The sequence below is a fragment of the Tachysurus vachellii genome, chromosome 11 (genome assembly GCF_030014155.1).
Source record: "Tachysurus vachellii isolate PV-2020 chromosome 11, HZAU_Pvac_v1, whole genome shotgun sequence".
NCBI classification, from domain to species: domain Eukaryota; kingdom Metazoa; phylum Chordata; class Actinopteri; order Siluriformes; family Bagridae; genus Tachysurus; species Tachysurus vachellii.
In genome coordinates, this window is record NC_083470.1 from 7733115 (window position 1) to 7750000 (window position 16886).

A 16886-nucleotide genomic window follows, 5' to 3' on the forward strand; every position below is an offset into this window, starting at 1 on the left:
AATGTAAAAGCACCTTTAACCTTTTATCCTTACATCATTTTATGTAAAGCAGTTTCGTAAATTTTCAGAAATATATTGCTCTCTCTGAAAAAAAAAAAATTTATCTGGCAATAATATGGTTCATGGGGACTGAAGAATGCTAATGAAGCCTGTTATTGGTGTCTAATAGTCAATTAACATTTTCAAAGTTCCTCACATTCACATAAATGCACTGGAGGGGATGTATATTGATCCCACAGAGCACAGTGAAGTTCTCATAAATATCTGATTGTTCTGTGAACTCTCATTTCATGCTTAATGGTTATGGTTACTGGCTTTTCCAGTGGCCTCCGCCAAGCTGCTTTATTCTAACATTCTCATCTCAGAACTGTATGTATATACTTATATATGTATATAAATCTGTCCCTGTAGGCAGTTGTCATGGTTTGAAGCCTGAATTTGTTACACCATAGTAAAAATGAATAATTGCTATTTTTCCACTATTTTTTCACACATGCACATATACACACAAATAGGCCAATGGGTGTGAAGGTTTATTAAGTTCAGTTTTCCTAGCGTGTCTACTGTGATTTGCATAAGTGTGCTGCTTGCCAGAAGGCCGCTGTAATGTTTCCCCTCGGCCTCGGATGAGCAGGATCCCTAAACAGGTGTTCCATTAGATGCTTTTGTGTTCTTAGAAGTTCAGAATAACAACACACAACAAGCAACCTGTGACTGCTTATTATACCCTACCATCCCACCACTAAACCTATTAGGGTACTATATTTGTTTGGCTCTTTCTATTTCTTTTACTTTCCAGATGCAGTCTTCATGGTTTCTTTATCAAGCATGTTTGATATACTGTCTCTTGTTAGCTCTATCTTTGGTAAAATTTACAGAACATCTTCTTTATCAGCTTCAAATGTCTAACTTTTCTAGTTAAAAAGTCATTTCTTCAGCGATGTTAGCGAGAACAAAATTCAGACAGAAATGAGGCTCTTGTTTAAATGCTGTGTGTGACTTTTAACTCATGTGATGAGCCAGATACTGATGTAGATGAAACAGATCATCAAAATGAGAACTCATTTCTCTTTGTAAACTTAAAATCTAATCTTAAATTCTTTCAAGCTTTCAATGAGACGATTAGATTATACAGGTAGATGAGCATATTTCTAAGGAGCTAGACTGGATTCATTAAATGCAGTTTCTCCCTTAAACATTTTTTGGGGAATCAGACCTGTAAAGAAAATGCTAAAACTTTACTTTCTTTATTCATTCATCTTCAGAAATTGGGGTGAATGGGGTCTTCGGGGTGGACACAGAGCCTATCACAGGACTTCCAGAAACACAAGCTTGCACACACACACACACACACACACACACACACACACACACACGCACACACACATTAAGCAATTTATCTTAGCTAATCCACCTTCTGGCATATTATTGGGAGGTGAGAGAGATCCAGAGGAGCTGGAGGAAAACCACGTGGACGTGGGAGAACTCAACACAGGCATTAAGCAGGCATTAAGTTCAGAGTGTAACCATGGACACTGGAACTAGGAAATGGCAACACCATCAGTTGGCAAGTATTTCATGTATGGTTGATATTTAAAATTGATCATGTGTAGAGTTTTTCCAGACCAGCACTGAAAATGCTTTATAATGAGCAGCTTCAGAGCGGACACAGAGCCTATCACAGGACTTCCAGAAACACAAGCGCACACACACACACACACACACACACACACACACACACACACACACACACACACACACACACACACACACGCACACACACACACATTAAGCAATTTATCTTAGCTAATCCACCTTCTGGCATATTATTGGGAGGTGAGAGAGATCCAGAGGAGCTGGAGGAAAACCACGTGGACGTGGGAGAACTCAACACAGGCATTAAGTTCAGAGTGTAACCATGGACACTGGAACTAGGAAATGGCAACACCATCAGTTGCCAAGTATTTCATGTATGGTTGATATTTAAAATTGACCATGTGTAGAGTTTTTCCAGACCAGCACTGAAAATGCTTTATCCTGAGCAGCTTCAGGGTGGATACAGAGCCTATCACAGGACTTCCAGAAACACAAGCACACACACACACACACACACACACACACACACACACACACACACACACACACACACACACACACACACATTAAGCAATTTATCTTAGCTAATCCACCTTCTGGCATAGTATTGGGAGGTGAGAGAGATCCAGAGGACCTGGAGGAAAACCACGTGGACGTGGGAGAACTTAACCCTGGAACTGTTGCCAAGTATTTCATGTATGGTTGATATTTAAAACTGACCATGTGTAAAGTTTTTCCAGACCAGCACTGAAAATTCGCTGAAAATGTATGCAACGTTGTCCTCGTTTAGAGCAAAAACACTCTTTTCGGTTCCCGTCTACACCGACGATATTGTACTTTAATATGACGTCACGGGGGTGTGAGTCGAAGCAGCTCTGGCTGGGCTGTTAGTTGCACGGGGGAGGCGAGAGAGAGAGAGCGAGAGAGAGAGAGAGAGAGAGAGAGAGGCGAGAAGGCGAGGAGAACGCGAGCAGAGCAGAGCGCGCTCAGGCTGTTACCACTGCGCAATTGCGCGCACGCTTAAGCGCTCTGTTTTCCCCTCAGCGCGCCTGAAGTGGCGCTCATCTCCCGCCGCCCGTCGCTTTCTCTACCGCGTCACATCACACCTTCCAGCCGCCTCCGCAAACATCGCTGAACTTCATCGACTACCATGTGCCACAGCTGACGTGACCACTCGTTCGGACTCCGCGGACGTTTTTTTCCCCCCACTTTGCTCCTACAGTAAATTCCCTCTCGCGCCTGATCTCGAGCTTCACGTTAATGACAGACGAGCGCGCCGTCACAATAAAGCGCGCAGTCGTTATGCGCGACACTTGGCGTCTTCACCCCGCATCCAGCATGACGCTTCTACTGCTTCCTGACTTTTCTTTAGCACTGGAGTCTATAGCCATGTCTGATAAACTTCGGGCAAAAGAAGACAGCTCCTGAACATCGTCTGAGACGCGTGTACGTGTACGCGTCTCTGGCGCGCATCGTCACTTAGTGAAGAAAATAAGGGGGAAACATCAAGAAAACCAGCTCTTTTTCTTCGCCTCCGGACATCTGGAGCTAGCTAATGCTGCTTGGCTGAAGATGTTAGCCTTAATTACATCTGGACGGAGATTCCTAACTTAAAGGTGTCACAAAAGCCAGCGTCGACCTTTGAGGAGTCCACCGTAAATGGGAACTGGGCTGATTCTGGATCGGTCTTGTGAAATATGTGGATAAAGTGGTGTAGAGAACGCAGGTAACAAATACATATATACATAACCATTTTGGCTACAAATGGTTTTGGATCTTTGGTGTTTTAGAGGGGTTAGAAATATATCCTCATGCTGTTCTGAGTAATATACAGGAAGGGGGGGGGTGTTAGAGACAATACTGTTTCAACGTTTAAAGCTGTCGTTTTAAATCAACTCCGTCGTCCTATTTCGTCGACATGATCTATTCCTATTACTTGATCTAATCGATCACAAATCCCAACAGTGCTCCGTGTTTTCTTCTAATGCTGTGATATTGGCAGGTTTATAAGGACATAACGCAATTACCAAGCAAGCTTTCACGTTCACGCTCGCTGGGGGTCGCCACACAACCGCACAGCGCAGCGCACACGCTACACATCAGCGCTGGCAATTAGGTCGGCTACCTGCTACACACACACACACACACACACACACACACGCACACACGCACACGCACGCACGCACACGCACGCACGCACACACACACACACACGCACACACACACACACACACACACGCACGCGCACACGCACGCACTCACGCACGCACACACACACACACGCACGCACACACACACACACACACACACACACACAATGCAATTAACTCTATGCCCCGTACTGTCTTTTTAAAATTATTATGTAATCTACTCGGTTCATCAAAATACAGAGCTATGAAAATTACATTTTAATTATAGGGCTCAAGCTTTATGTGAGCCACCAGTGGAACGGCATGTTTGAGTGAGGGAGGGTCAAACCCAATGAAGGTACAAATTAATCAACCCTCAGCTGTCTGCACGAGGTGTGTCTAATCTACATCTAGAGAGAGAGAGAGAGAGAGAGAGAGAGAGAGAGAGAGAGAGAGAGAGAGAAGTGTTCAGGGGTATTAACACCACAGAAATGAATCCTTTCTGTTCCACCCAGAGTATAACATCTTTTGAGCTGCATGGGTATTTGGAGTCTAATGGTGTGCTGGATGGACAGAATGAGTGTTTGCTTTTCTTGTTATGTCATCTGAGATAGGAGAACACATTGAGGAAGCGTGTATTTTCTCAGTGCAAACATTATCAGCCCACGCATGATTTCTGCCTGTGACTACCTGTCATGCAGCTCACAGTCAAGAGCTGTCAATTACAGACAGAAGCACAAACAACTGATATGAATTTTTAAATAGAATTATGCACGCATATATATATATATATATATATATATATATATATATATATATATATATATATATATATATATATATATGCATATACATATATAAAGTTGGGAAAAAAAACTATACATTTTTATTTTAGAGCTAGCCTCTGTGTCGTATCCTATATACAGTACACACTATTATCTCACAGTAAGGGTAACATTACAATCCAATTATGTCCACCAAATATTATTTGGCCTGAAATGATCAAATGTCACATTAAAATGATAGAAATGAGTGCGCCTGAAACAGGAAGTGGTGTTTGTCATTGCCCTTGTATAGATCATCTATAGGCAGAGTGAAAGATCTTGCCTTCAGCTGTGGATTTAACCAAGGACATGGTAATGGGGTTTCTGTGGCTGTTATGTCATTGTCAATATGTCTAAATTCTAAAAATTGAAATAAGAAAATAAAGTAAATCCTAATGAGCATTGTACTATGATAGATATATAGAGAGAATATGGTCTATAATACGCAAAGTCTAAGCTGTATGATCATATGATATCGATACTGCAATATGTTTATAGATTTTACTAAAGAGTGCTGTATGCATTACGTAAGTTAAGATTAAGCTTTGTTGGTCTATCTATCTATCTATCTATCTATCTATCTATCTATCTATCTATCTATCTAACCACATCTTTCACCTCTAGGCTTTCTATAGCCACATAATTATTACTCAGCAGGAGAATGTCTGCTCCTCAGTGGGTGTGCAGGGATAAATAAAGAATTATAAAAATTCTGTACCTTATTAATTCAGTTCCTTAGAACCTACAACACACCAAACTGTCACATAAAAAAAAAAACTCAGGTGAAATTAGCCTTTGGTGCAGCAGTCTGGTGAAAACCTTGCTGTTAAATCTCTGATCAGAGAGTTATTACTGGCTCATAAAATGAGCAGCAGAGGGTGAGAGAGTCTTCCTGCCTGCCTCCATTCTCCCATGAAATAATTTGAACTATTTAGATTTATGTAAGGTGTTTTCAGTACTAAATGTTACACAGTTAACTAAGGACGTTAATTCATTATACCACAATGTGGGAAAGATCACTTGAAGTGTTCTCATTGTCTGATTTAATGAGACAGCTTGTTTTTCACACTGACATAAATGAACCATGGTATACATAGTAAAGGGGGTTTTTATTTTCAAGTAGAGGCTTTCAGTTGGCAGTGAAAGACAGTCCAGGTGTATACTTTAAAAAACAGTTGATGGTGTGTTACATTCCACTATACAACCTCTTCTCCTCCTGTACAAGACAGAACGGAAGAAACATGCTGTTCCTGCCAGCATTTATCACTTTAAGGGAGCTACAAGCAAGATATGAGCTTCTACCAGAGTCTACCTTTGATATGGACAACAATATATGTAAGGAATAAAACAGGCCATGCCATGCTGTTACATAAAAATAAGCCACAATTGTGTTGTGTCACACCATTAGAAGTACCCCAAAGTGGATGATTTTTTGTTGAAAATAAAACAGCCCGAAGTGTTGTATTCCTCTCAAACCACAGTGATTTGATAAGAATTGAATGTATTACTCAGAAAGCTTTCATGTTTATTAACCATTTATAGATTCATTACATGTTACGGAGGATTGTTAATTTCTTATAGAAAGCTTCAAGAGTATTAAAATAATTTTATTGGTAGCCTTAGATGATGTGGATCAGCTAGTGAAGAGATAACAAATTAGAACAAATGAATTAGTATAAACCTTTCACTTGAATCATGAGTGGAACCTATTGACAGCTACTATTATTAAAACTCAATCAATTTTTTTTAGCCAATTAGATGCAGGACTTTAACAATCCTCTATTTCATATATTTAGCATAGGGTCTAGAAAACGACTACTGAAACATAGTTTGATGTTAATTTTGTGTTTGTAGACTATTTGCGAAACTATTGAACTTATAAATGTATTTATAGCTCGTTTACTAGCGTAGCAGCAGCTGCAGCAGCTCAACAGCAGAAAACATGCAGGTCCTATCAGCCATTTTGTAGACTTTTATTACTAAACTTTTTTTCTCTCTCTTTCTCTGCTCATCTCTCAATCTCTCTCTCACTCGCTCTCTTAAAAATGTGATATATTTAGTGTGAGTTGAGCGCTTATGCTTTCGGACACTTGTTGCTGTTATAGAGTAGATAGGCTGATAGTAGAGAAGGACAGATTTAGATTGCACACACTTTGTTAAAAATTGTTGCATAACCAGCCCTGAGAGGCTCAGAAAAGGTCTGTGCATGTGGAAGAGGACATAAATGCCAAAATCCTGTAAACTGATGAGTTTAAAATGACATGGTGTGTACAGAATATAGGGAAGAATTCTGCAACTGAATATTATTAAAGCTGAAAGTGTTTGCATTTAAAATGATTAAATCATTTTAACTGTTTCTTTCAAACTGGGTGAATTAACGCAAATAGGTCTTAAAGGCAGTATAAACCAGCTAATATTGTATTAATGGACTCTTGGGAGAAATTTTGAGGTTGGCAATAGGTGGTACAGGCTTGTGTGCGACGAAGGCTGCGAAATATATACTAAAAAATTAGCATCAAATATTTATTATTTGTTTAATATTTCAACTCTTGGCGTTAACATTTTCACAGAATTTACATCCATCATTATATTTTCTCACAAACTCAGCATCTAATATACAAATATGTTCTACAATCTTTGGAAATCCTTAATGCAAATAACTATTATTAGTTTACTAGCCGGTTGACTTATAGTTTACTCTTGCCAGGCTGCAGGATGATCTTTTTAACATTTTGCATATGGTTTATGTTAGTGTTTTGCAAACGAGATATTTAAACTGGGTCTTTTTAATGAAAACACTAAATGCATAATCACTTATGTATGCACACGAGCTGTGATTATGCCATTATTTGCAGCAGTTCTGTGAACAGAAACGCGGAGAGTTTATAGGAGAATAGCCAAACTAGTTTCCGCTCATTAACAGGACGTCTACGGTAACTTAAATAACCACTCTTTAAAACAGCGATGAGCATAAAAAGCATCTCTGAATGCTACAACAGCAGAAGACTGCACTGGGTTTTCCTCCTGTCAAGCCAAGAACAGCAATCAAATGTTACAATCAACACATAAAATCTCTCCTTGTCCTTTTTCCAAGGTTCAACTGTCTTATATTTGGAAAAACAGATTGTTTAGGAAAACTGCTTAGTTTTATGGCAGTGGTTGTTGGGGAGGGGTTTAGTAAATGTTTTTTTGGACAAATTTTGAACTTGTTTGAAAAATCCGGCTAAAGATATTTTCATATAAATAGAAATGGACACGGATGTTTAAATTTGGTCTCCTGTTGGCTGAACTTGATCTCCCTTTACTCATTCTTTTCCACCATTCATCCTTTAATGAACTTTTTGTTGATGAATTACAACATATGGTTATATATTTTATTTTTTTATAAATTTTTTTTAAATATACCCAGTATAAAGCAACCCTGTCCCCAGTATAAGAGCAGGTATCATCTTAAAGATAGGCTGATTTATTTATTTATTTATTTATTTATTTTGCTGGTGTGTCCCTTTAATTCTTAAACTTGTATTTGTCTAACAGTGATGTTCTTGTTCTCCGAGTGCCCCTGCTGGAAAAATCGAAATGTGTCCTGTGAGTTGCAGCCTTGCCTCGTGGGAGCCGTAAATGTAAAGACACGGGAACATCGGCTCGGGCGCGTCAAGGCGCGATGGTGCGGATGAGTCATAGTGACCGAGGAGTGCCCTCAGCCTTCCTGTATGAACTCTTTAATAGGACCCAGAGAGTCTACATATACCTGATTCATGTTTGAGCTTTTGTTCGATCGATGCTGCTTCTACAAAGCCTCAGATTTATCCATCAAACCGCTGCTTCAACTTACCCCCATACCCTCTTGGGCTTGCTGTCCTGCTCACACCCTCAACTCATGTGGAAAGGCTGCTCATGAAAGCTCCCTGTGGACTTTTTCTTGTAGTCAAACAGGCATTATTATTTATATTTCCAATATGATGCAAACCATTGATAATTGTTTATTTTAAGTGGAATCTGCTGGAGGCAAGAGGATTGGTGTTTTTTTTTAAAGCTTTCTCATTCACTGTGGTTTTGTATTCTGGCATTTGCATGCATGTGAGTGTGGGCGTATTTACTTCAAGGGATTTAAGGATAGTTGTGTGAGGGGATTTGTTACTGGGTCATTCAGGTGCCTGCGGCTGTTGCTTCTCCTTATCAGTGAATTTTACTCAGAAGGAACGAGGATGTCCCATCAGTCCTGATGTAATATTTCTCTATCCAGCCAATATAACAGCTGATCCCAAGCCTGCAGGTTACTTCTGTACTCTGTATGTGCTTCTGTGTGTGTTTGTGTGTGTTTGTGTTTGTAGGCGTGAGTATATGAAGTCTTGTATATGCATCCACATATACCTAAGTGTAAAAGAGGCTGTATTACATAACAAAAAACAAACTAGTCCATTTTTTTTGGCTTATTTGAGAATTCACAAGGTAGTGATTGTGAACCAGGGTTGTCACAAGGGTTTGGAAGTTCATTATTCATCAGTGCATTCATCTGATTGCTGAAGTAGTTTAGTGATTTGACAGGTGCCTGATTGTTACTGTTGATGTCTTAATATGATGACGGAAGTGTTATAATATATGCATATTGTCTTAATAAGAATCATTAATAAATAACAACAGCGATTGTACTAATGCTTAATTATCTTTGAACTAATCCTGACTGCCTGCTTTACGAACAGGGTTAAAAGATGACGAAGATGGTTAAAAGCATTTCACAGTTTGCCTTGTCATGTTGTCAGGGGTTCATTTACATCAATTACCTAAAATCGAAAACTTTTCCTTAGAAATAAAAGAACTATTTATTGTGTCCAAACAGCCCAATAATATCAAGTCATATTTCATTAAATGCATTAATAAATAAATTTGTCCTATTTATTTATAATGATCTAGAGCAAATATTACTTCCGACAGGCTTTATTAACCCTGCATATGTACATTATCTCTCCTTCAATTGCAGTTTCATTTAAATGGCTTCAGGGTGCATGCTTTATTTAACAGCGAAGGCGAGTTTACAGGCGATTTCCTTGTTTTTAAGCAAACACATTTTTAGACATTTTTTATTTTAAAAAAATTTTTAGACATATGTAAAATCTGTTAAAATTTCTGCATGTTAAGTGAGCAACTAACTTCAGGCTACACTTATTGTAAATGTTTATAGTATTTCCTCAGTAATAAACACTGACAATTGGGCAAGTTCTGAGTGCATGAACCCAGCATCAATTGGAAGTGCTAATTCTTTTTTCCAGCCCTAGTGGAGAGCATCTTATTTTTTGTACACAGAAATAAAACCACATACTATGTATCTAGTGAGAAATAATCTCCAAACAGGATTAATAAAGCGTATGATGCATAAATAGCGAGTGGGCCATCCGTTAAATAGCTGCCTGTACATCGAGTCTTGTAATGACGAGCACACGAGTCACTGTAATAAATCATGGGCAATAGTTGAGAGAGTAATGCTAGATATTATCATTGATTACAACTCAAGGAATATGATTTAAGTGGATAATTATCCACTGTGATTGACATGACGGTAACACGGATAGTAACGTTGGCCGTCACTGTTCCTTTATGGATATAATAGTTCAGTGTACTTATAGATAAAAGAACAAGAGTTTGCCAACGAGAGGTGAATATTTAAATGAGTTTAATAGAGACCATGGATTATAAACTTAATCCTGACCACAGGAATGATAATAAAGCTATGTCAAACAGTTATATCACCAAGATTATGCTATTAAAGGAATGACATGTTTAAATAAAATCAGCACCCGCTGTTACAGAAAGATGATAGGTAGGTAAGTAGGTATAATGATAAGTAGGTATAGAACTCTGCTTTGCATTATTGGTTGCTTGTTTTCTGTATATATACAGAGCCACTTCCATTTTTATCTCATTTTTTTAGACAACTGAGAAATTGAGGGTTAAGGGCCTTGCTTAGGGCAGATTGGTGGACTTGGGATTGGAACGCATGACCTTCACCAAGTCAATGATTATGATTAGCCTTATATGATTTGGAGCATCCACAAAGTCCACGTGAATGAGCATTTGTTATAAAGCTGTGATATGAATCGCAGGTGTCAGTGCTGCTGTTATAGAAAATTAATCAACATCTTCTGAGCAGACGGATTCACAGTGTTGTGTGAAAAAAAAATAAAAATTCTAGAACAATTTCCAGCTGCTGTGCGTCCTTCAAGTGCTTTTTAAATATCAGTCATATCAGGCGAAAATCAGACTAACAGCTGCTAACACAGCGTTGTGAAGTCATTCTTAGTTAACACTGACAAAACAGTGGCATGCCAAAAAATTTAAGTACTCAAATAAATAAAATAAAATAAAATGAACAAATCTTGAGTTGCACAATCTCAATATAAAGATGAATGGTCTTGGAATGATATAGCCTACAGTCCCCAGCAAAGATATATATGTGTATATATATATATATATATATATATATATATATATATATATATATATATATATATATATATATACAGTAACACCTCGAGATACGAGTTTAATTCGTTCCGTGACCTTGCTCGTATCTCAAATTGCTCGTATCTCAAAGCAATTTTCCCCATTTAAATGAATTGAAATCCCATTAATCCGTTCCAGCTCGCAAAATTCCACTCCAGTTGTTTTGTTTATGTGTTTTGAATATGAAAAATGTACAGTACCTGTATTTATAAATGACAAATACTATATAAAAACAGACCGTAATAAAAGAGAATGTTAAAAAAATAAACTGGTTTTACTTTACGGAAGATGCGCACGGAGGTGTTGAGGGAGGAGTAAACAGGCAGAGGAGTTAGGAGGAATTACACTTTCACTTTCGTTCACTTACTCACTACTGTACACTCTTAATGCTACTTTACACTTAAATGGAACTTAACTAAACTTCACTAAAATTAATGAACTTAAATCAAGCATCACGTTAGTTCTGGCAGGCCACGTCATCAAGCGTGCATCTGCTGTTAATCAGCTGTCCACAACGCGCACCAATCCGGTTACGACATCCATATTACCTGACCATATAAATTCCCATTCAAAGAGCCGCTCTAGCGCTTCGCTGCTGCTGCGATCTAAACATCCTCCTCCAACCCCGACTCCACCATGCCGGAACCTGTGTTCCTTGTACCAGTTTACGTCATAAAGCCCCACATATTTTTCTCTCTCTCTCCCTCTCTCTCTAATTATTTAATTATTTATTTATCCATTCATTCATTTATTTATTACTTTCCAAAAACGCGTAAGCGAGCATATCTAATACCATGCATGATTAGTGGTTCTGTTATAAGGGGGTCTATTCTATTTTCTAGTTGCTGCTCTCCCAGCACTGACCACGCATGCTCACGGACGGGCGCGTGGATTCTTGCCCAGAACAGAACCATACCGCCAACACTAACTGTATGCATATCATCTAATAAATTCTCATTTGACAAAGTGGTCCTGACAGAACTGAAATTCTCTTAACTTAACTGAACTTAATTGCTACAATTTCTGTTTTCTTTACATTCATTTTGCTTAATTTTCTTCATTGCTTTTCTCTTCACTTGTTTTTGCTTTTTTGTCACTCTTTCCTCACTAACATCTGCCGGTCGTTTTAATAAAAACCTGTTCGGTCGGCATATCGGATGCGGTGTAGTCGCACAAGTTAAAATTTTTTAACGGATCCAACGCTTAAAACGGATCCGAAAATTACGGATCCGTAGATGGTCGGCACCTCACGCAGCGCCTTTGCGACTCTCCATAGGAAATGGATGACTTCCTGTTTATCGGCCGTCGTTTGTTGTGTGCAGTGTAAAGGCGGCGGCGGCTCGGATGCTCGTATCTCAAAAAATTCGTATGTCAGAGCACTCGTATCTCGAGGTATCACTATATATATATATATATATAAAACTGCTCTGGATAGACTCTACCTGGCTGTTCTAACAATATGGCCAGGTAATGAGGGGTTTAGTCAAAGAAGCAACTGTTAATGGGATGCTACCACCATCATGTTTGTAATAGAACAATATATGTCAGTGGAAACTTAGGCAATCCACTGTACCTCAATAAAATCCACATCTGTTACTTTGCAGGCTCACTACACTAAGTCGAGGATTTTCTTCACACCTCACACCTGGGTCTATGTGTTTTCCCTCCTCTTATTACACCTAATTCAGCTCATCAGTCACCTCCCAGTTTAAAGCACTTGATTTACCAGCTGTGTTTGAGCAAAGAGAGATGCTGAACTATGCAATGTTGCACACTTTCAGGACTTAATCTGAGAGCCTTAGGCTAAAAATGAGATTTATCGTGATCCTGGTAGCCCTGCATGGCACACTGACTCAGTGAACACTGCATTATTTTCCTCTAGCACTGTTTGCTTTGTCGCGTTGGATAAGAGCTTAAGCACACCTGATCTTCTGTAATTCCAATAAAGCCATAATTGTATATTCAAACTCCAGGCAGCCAGGGGTAATTCTGGTGGCATCAACAAATTCAAACAATAGCTCTTGCAGCAGGAGCCAGCTTTCATTAGGAGCAATACCTTAGTGTGTCGACTATCACAGACTAATAATGTTTAGTGAAAAAGGTAATATTTGGATGTAAGAAAAGGCACTTTTGCAGCTTAGAAAATAGGTGTGAAATTTATTAAAATTATTAAACACCTCTTTGTGGGCTGTAGCAATTCCCAGCCTGGAAAATAACACATTTTACTTAACACTGCAATTATTTTGCAGAGCTGTTGTCGAAAGTGAGCATTAAAGGATGAACAAATGAGCTTTTTCCCCCCACCTTTTTTTTTTTTTTTTTTAAATAATTTAACCCTCACAAAGTGTGCAATATTAGACTGAATGCCACAATAATAATGCAAACGTAATATAAATACTTGATGTATCAGATAAGATTTAAACTTTCACTTCGCATAGATTTCTCATGGGTTATTTTTATTCTTGTGTCATTTTCCAGCAAGCAATTCATGTTTCTAGACTATAGTACACTTTATTGTACACAATGTGCGTACTGACACTGATTACAGAGTACATGCGTGTCTCTTTGCTTTGTAGTAAGTGGCTTTACATATGCAACGTATACCTACCCTTCATGGGCTTCCAGAGTTTTCTAGAGCCTTTAATACGATCTGCGTCTACCTCCAACAAACTAATTACTGCAAAAAAATGACTCATCCTTCCAGCTGCTATTTAAGTATGTGTTGATAAGGCACAATGGCTTAGCTGTTAATGAAGCCCACACAACTCATTTAGAGGATTACAGTGAAATCAGAAGCAAAGATAAAATTGTATAACACATTTTTTAAATCTAGTATCTTGTGATATGATTACAGTCTTGTTTAATTGCTTGCCCATGAACAAGTTAGGCTTGACAGGCAAATGATAAACATGATAATTACATAATCACTGAAGTCTGGGATATTTTGGGTTAATATATAAAAGAGTTCCAATATGGCTGACAGATATCTCTAGTTGACTAACATGCAGCCCATCACTTAAAAAAAGGGGATTCTGTATGACCTGAAAAGGCGGCATTCGGGATAAGTAGGGTTGTTTCTAAAGTGAAAAGAGCATGTCATCCTAAAAAAAAGAGCCGTCTATCATTTCAAAACACTGCATAGTGATTTTATTCTGATGGCTGAGTAGATATAGATCCATACTGCATATATTGTCCATTCAGTTTGTCAAGTGCAATCCACAGTTGTATGGAGGTGAAGCTCACAAAACAGTATTAATGGCACGTAACTGCTATTGATGGGATTTTGCTACTGAACTATGGCTCCATAAATGCACATCATGAATGGTTACCTAGCTTATTTCCTTGTGGAAAGTGTTACCGTCTCTTGAGTCAGTTTTCTGAAAAGGAACCACAATTTCTCTCTCTCTCTCTCTCTCTCTCTCTCTCTCTCTCTCTCTCTCTCTCTCTCTCTCTCTCTCTCTCTCTCTCTCTCTCTCTCTTTCTCTCTCTCTCTCACTCTCTCTCTCTCTCTCTCTCTCTCTCTCTCTCTCTCTCCCTCTCTCTCTCTTTCTCTCTCTCTCTCTCTCTCTCTCTCTCTCTCTCTCTCTCTCTCTCTCTCTCTCTCTCTCTCTCTCTCTCTCTCTCTCTCTCTCTCTCTCTCTCTCTCTCTCTCTGAGCAGAGACAGAAGGAATCCACAACAGATTGGATCATTCTCAGCATTTTGTTCTCAGCCATTCATTGGCAATGAGTTGTATTGCTTCAGGAAAGTTGCCCATATCCCAGTGACCAAACAAGAACAGAGCCAGGCTGCAGCAGTGTTTGTGTGTCAGCTGGAAAGCAAATGAGTCCAAAGAGCTGTCTAAAAGTCAAGACAGACTGTAGGGCTAAACGCAGTCAGTTACGCTTTGAGTCGATGGTGATGAATGCAAAATAACTGACAACAATGTGAAACGGTAGCCATTTATACTTTAGCCTTCCCTGCGCTTTTCAGTTTGATTTCATACATTAATCCACACATAATATTAAATTTGGCGGATAAACACCACATGGCTTGGATAAAACCTGGGAGGTTCATTTATTAGGAGATAATTGAGATATTGTATAAATATCAAAGGTGGGACTTGAATTACGCGTTTAATCAGAGATTAGGAAAGCTTGTAACGATTATGAAACTGTTACTGATGTTTTTCATGTACTTTATTGGGACCTATTTGTCTTTTTCTGTTCACTTTGATAATATAAGCATAACAGTATGCAACATTGCATATATACACAACAGTTTCTTGCAACGAATGAACGTTTAGATCAGTTTATTCTTTCCTTAATTTTTAAAAACCAGAAATTATATACAGTCATTTAGAGAGCAGTAAAGAATGGAAATAATGTACTAGAGCAAATTAATCAACGATGTCCTAAAGTCCTAAATCTACAACCAATTAAAAGTCGTTGCTACATAAAACCGTTAATTATTCTTATGCAGATTAAATCCTTAGACTGAGAACTGTGTACGAGTATATGGCGATGCTACAGTTTGATGATGTATATCCGGAAACGAATTGAAATCATACAAAAGTGCTGTGAAATTCTTGACACTGATTAATTGAAAGGTGTTAATTAATTTTCTAAAACAACAACACTTCCAGTAGATCAGGCTGCAAGAAAAATGACAGGTGTTATGATTTCTAACACAACAGCTCATTCACAACAGGGAGTTGTTTGGGAAATGCTCCACAGTAGACGTAGAACTTAGTACTTTATTGAAAAAAAAAAAGGTTAACAAGTCAAATAAAACACAAAGCTATTTGCAGCAAACACAGAATGGTCGTCTGTAGGACAGGGTGTATTTTTCTTCATGTTCTCTATTGCAAACAAGTCAACACTAATGGCTGATGACACACACCGATTTGTAGCATGTAGTATAGCCATAATATTCGGTCATTAATCATGTAACCTGGCAACCCTGATAGCTTTACAGAGATAAGTGGCACTAACATAATACTCTATACTGATCTATATTATTGTGTTTTTGTTAGTTATTTGCAGTAGTAGCTCAAGCTAAACACTGAGCTCTGAATTAACATATGTTTCATCTCATTTCTGTATAAACAAAAGGAATTGGCTTTCATATCGAGACGCTGCTCCATATCCCACAGAGACGGTGCGCAGTGCACAGGGCAGCGTAACTCTGGTGGTTTGCTGCCCATTCACACAAAATCGGGTTGAGGAGTTGAATAATGTTCCATTTTGCAAACGACTATTTATTGTTCTAATTTGTGAATGAAAAATTACTTTCTTTTCTGGCAGCTCATTTTTTCCCGAGTTATACAAAACAATACAACAATTTTTTTTTCCGAATATTCTGAGCACTAAACAGATACAGATAATGCCATTGCATTACAGCACTAGTCTGCCTATTCTAAGGATATTAATAAGCTTCTTATTTAACAACAATAGTTGAAAAAATAAGAAGTATGTAAATTAAGAGATAACTGGAACTTGTTCAACGATGTTCCACAACGTTAAATCTAATTAAAAACACGTGTCATTCATGATAATAAGTGACGTGATTTGAAAATTGAATTGTCATTGGAAAATAAACCACTTGGTAGGGAATAACAGGAACTCCAATTTCAGGCTATTTCACTGATTATTCTTTATAGAAATATGCCTATGTGTTTTATAACTTCAATAAACATCTCTGTCTATACAGTATCTCAACTATACAGTGTGTCTCTACATAATCGTATAGGCGTAATCGTTGTGAATACGTAGATAAAAATCGTGTGAAAGGTTTTAAGAATTTATCTTCATATGAAAAGTCTGTGATATGTAATCATGGTGAATTTTCTGGTTTAT

General features: G+C 38.2%; 1 protein-coding gene across 2 annotated transcripts in view; it reads left to right on the top strand.

Annotated features, from left to right (window-relative positions):
• Nucleotides 1-2532: 2532 nt before the first annotated feature.
• The window catches only part of ajap1 (adherens junctions associated protein 1), a 54394-nt gene continuing 40040 nt past the window's right edge, over nucleotides 2533-16886 (top strand). For both annotated transcript variants that reach the window (XM_060881430.1, XM_060881429.1), the window contains exon 1: nucleotides 2533-3322. Coding sequence is in view for 1 of the 2 variants with exons in the window: in XM_060881429.1 (XP_060737412.1) it covers nucleotides 3294-3322 (29 nt within the window). In the remaining variant the exon portion in view is untranslated. The remainder of the gene's footprint in view (nucleotides 3323-16886) is intronic.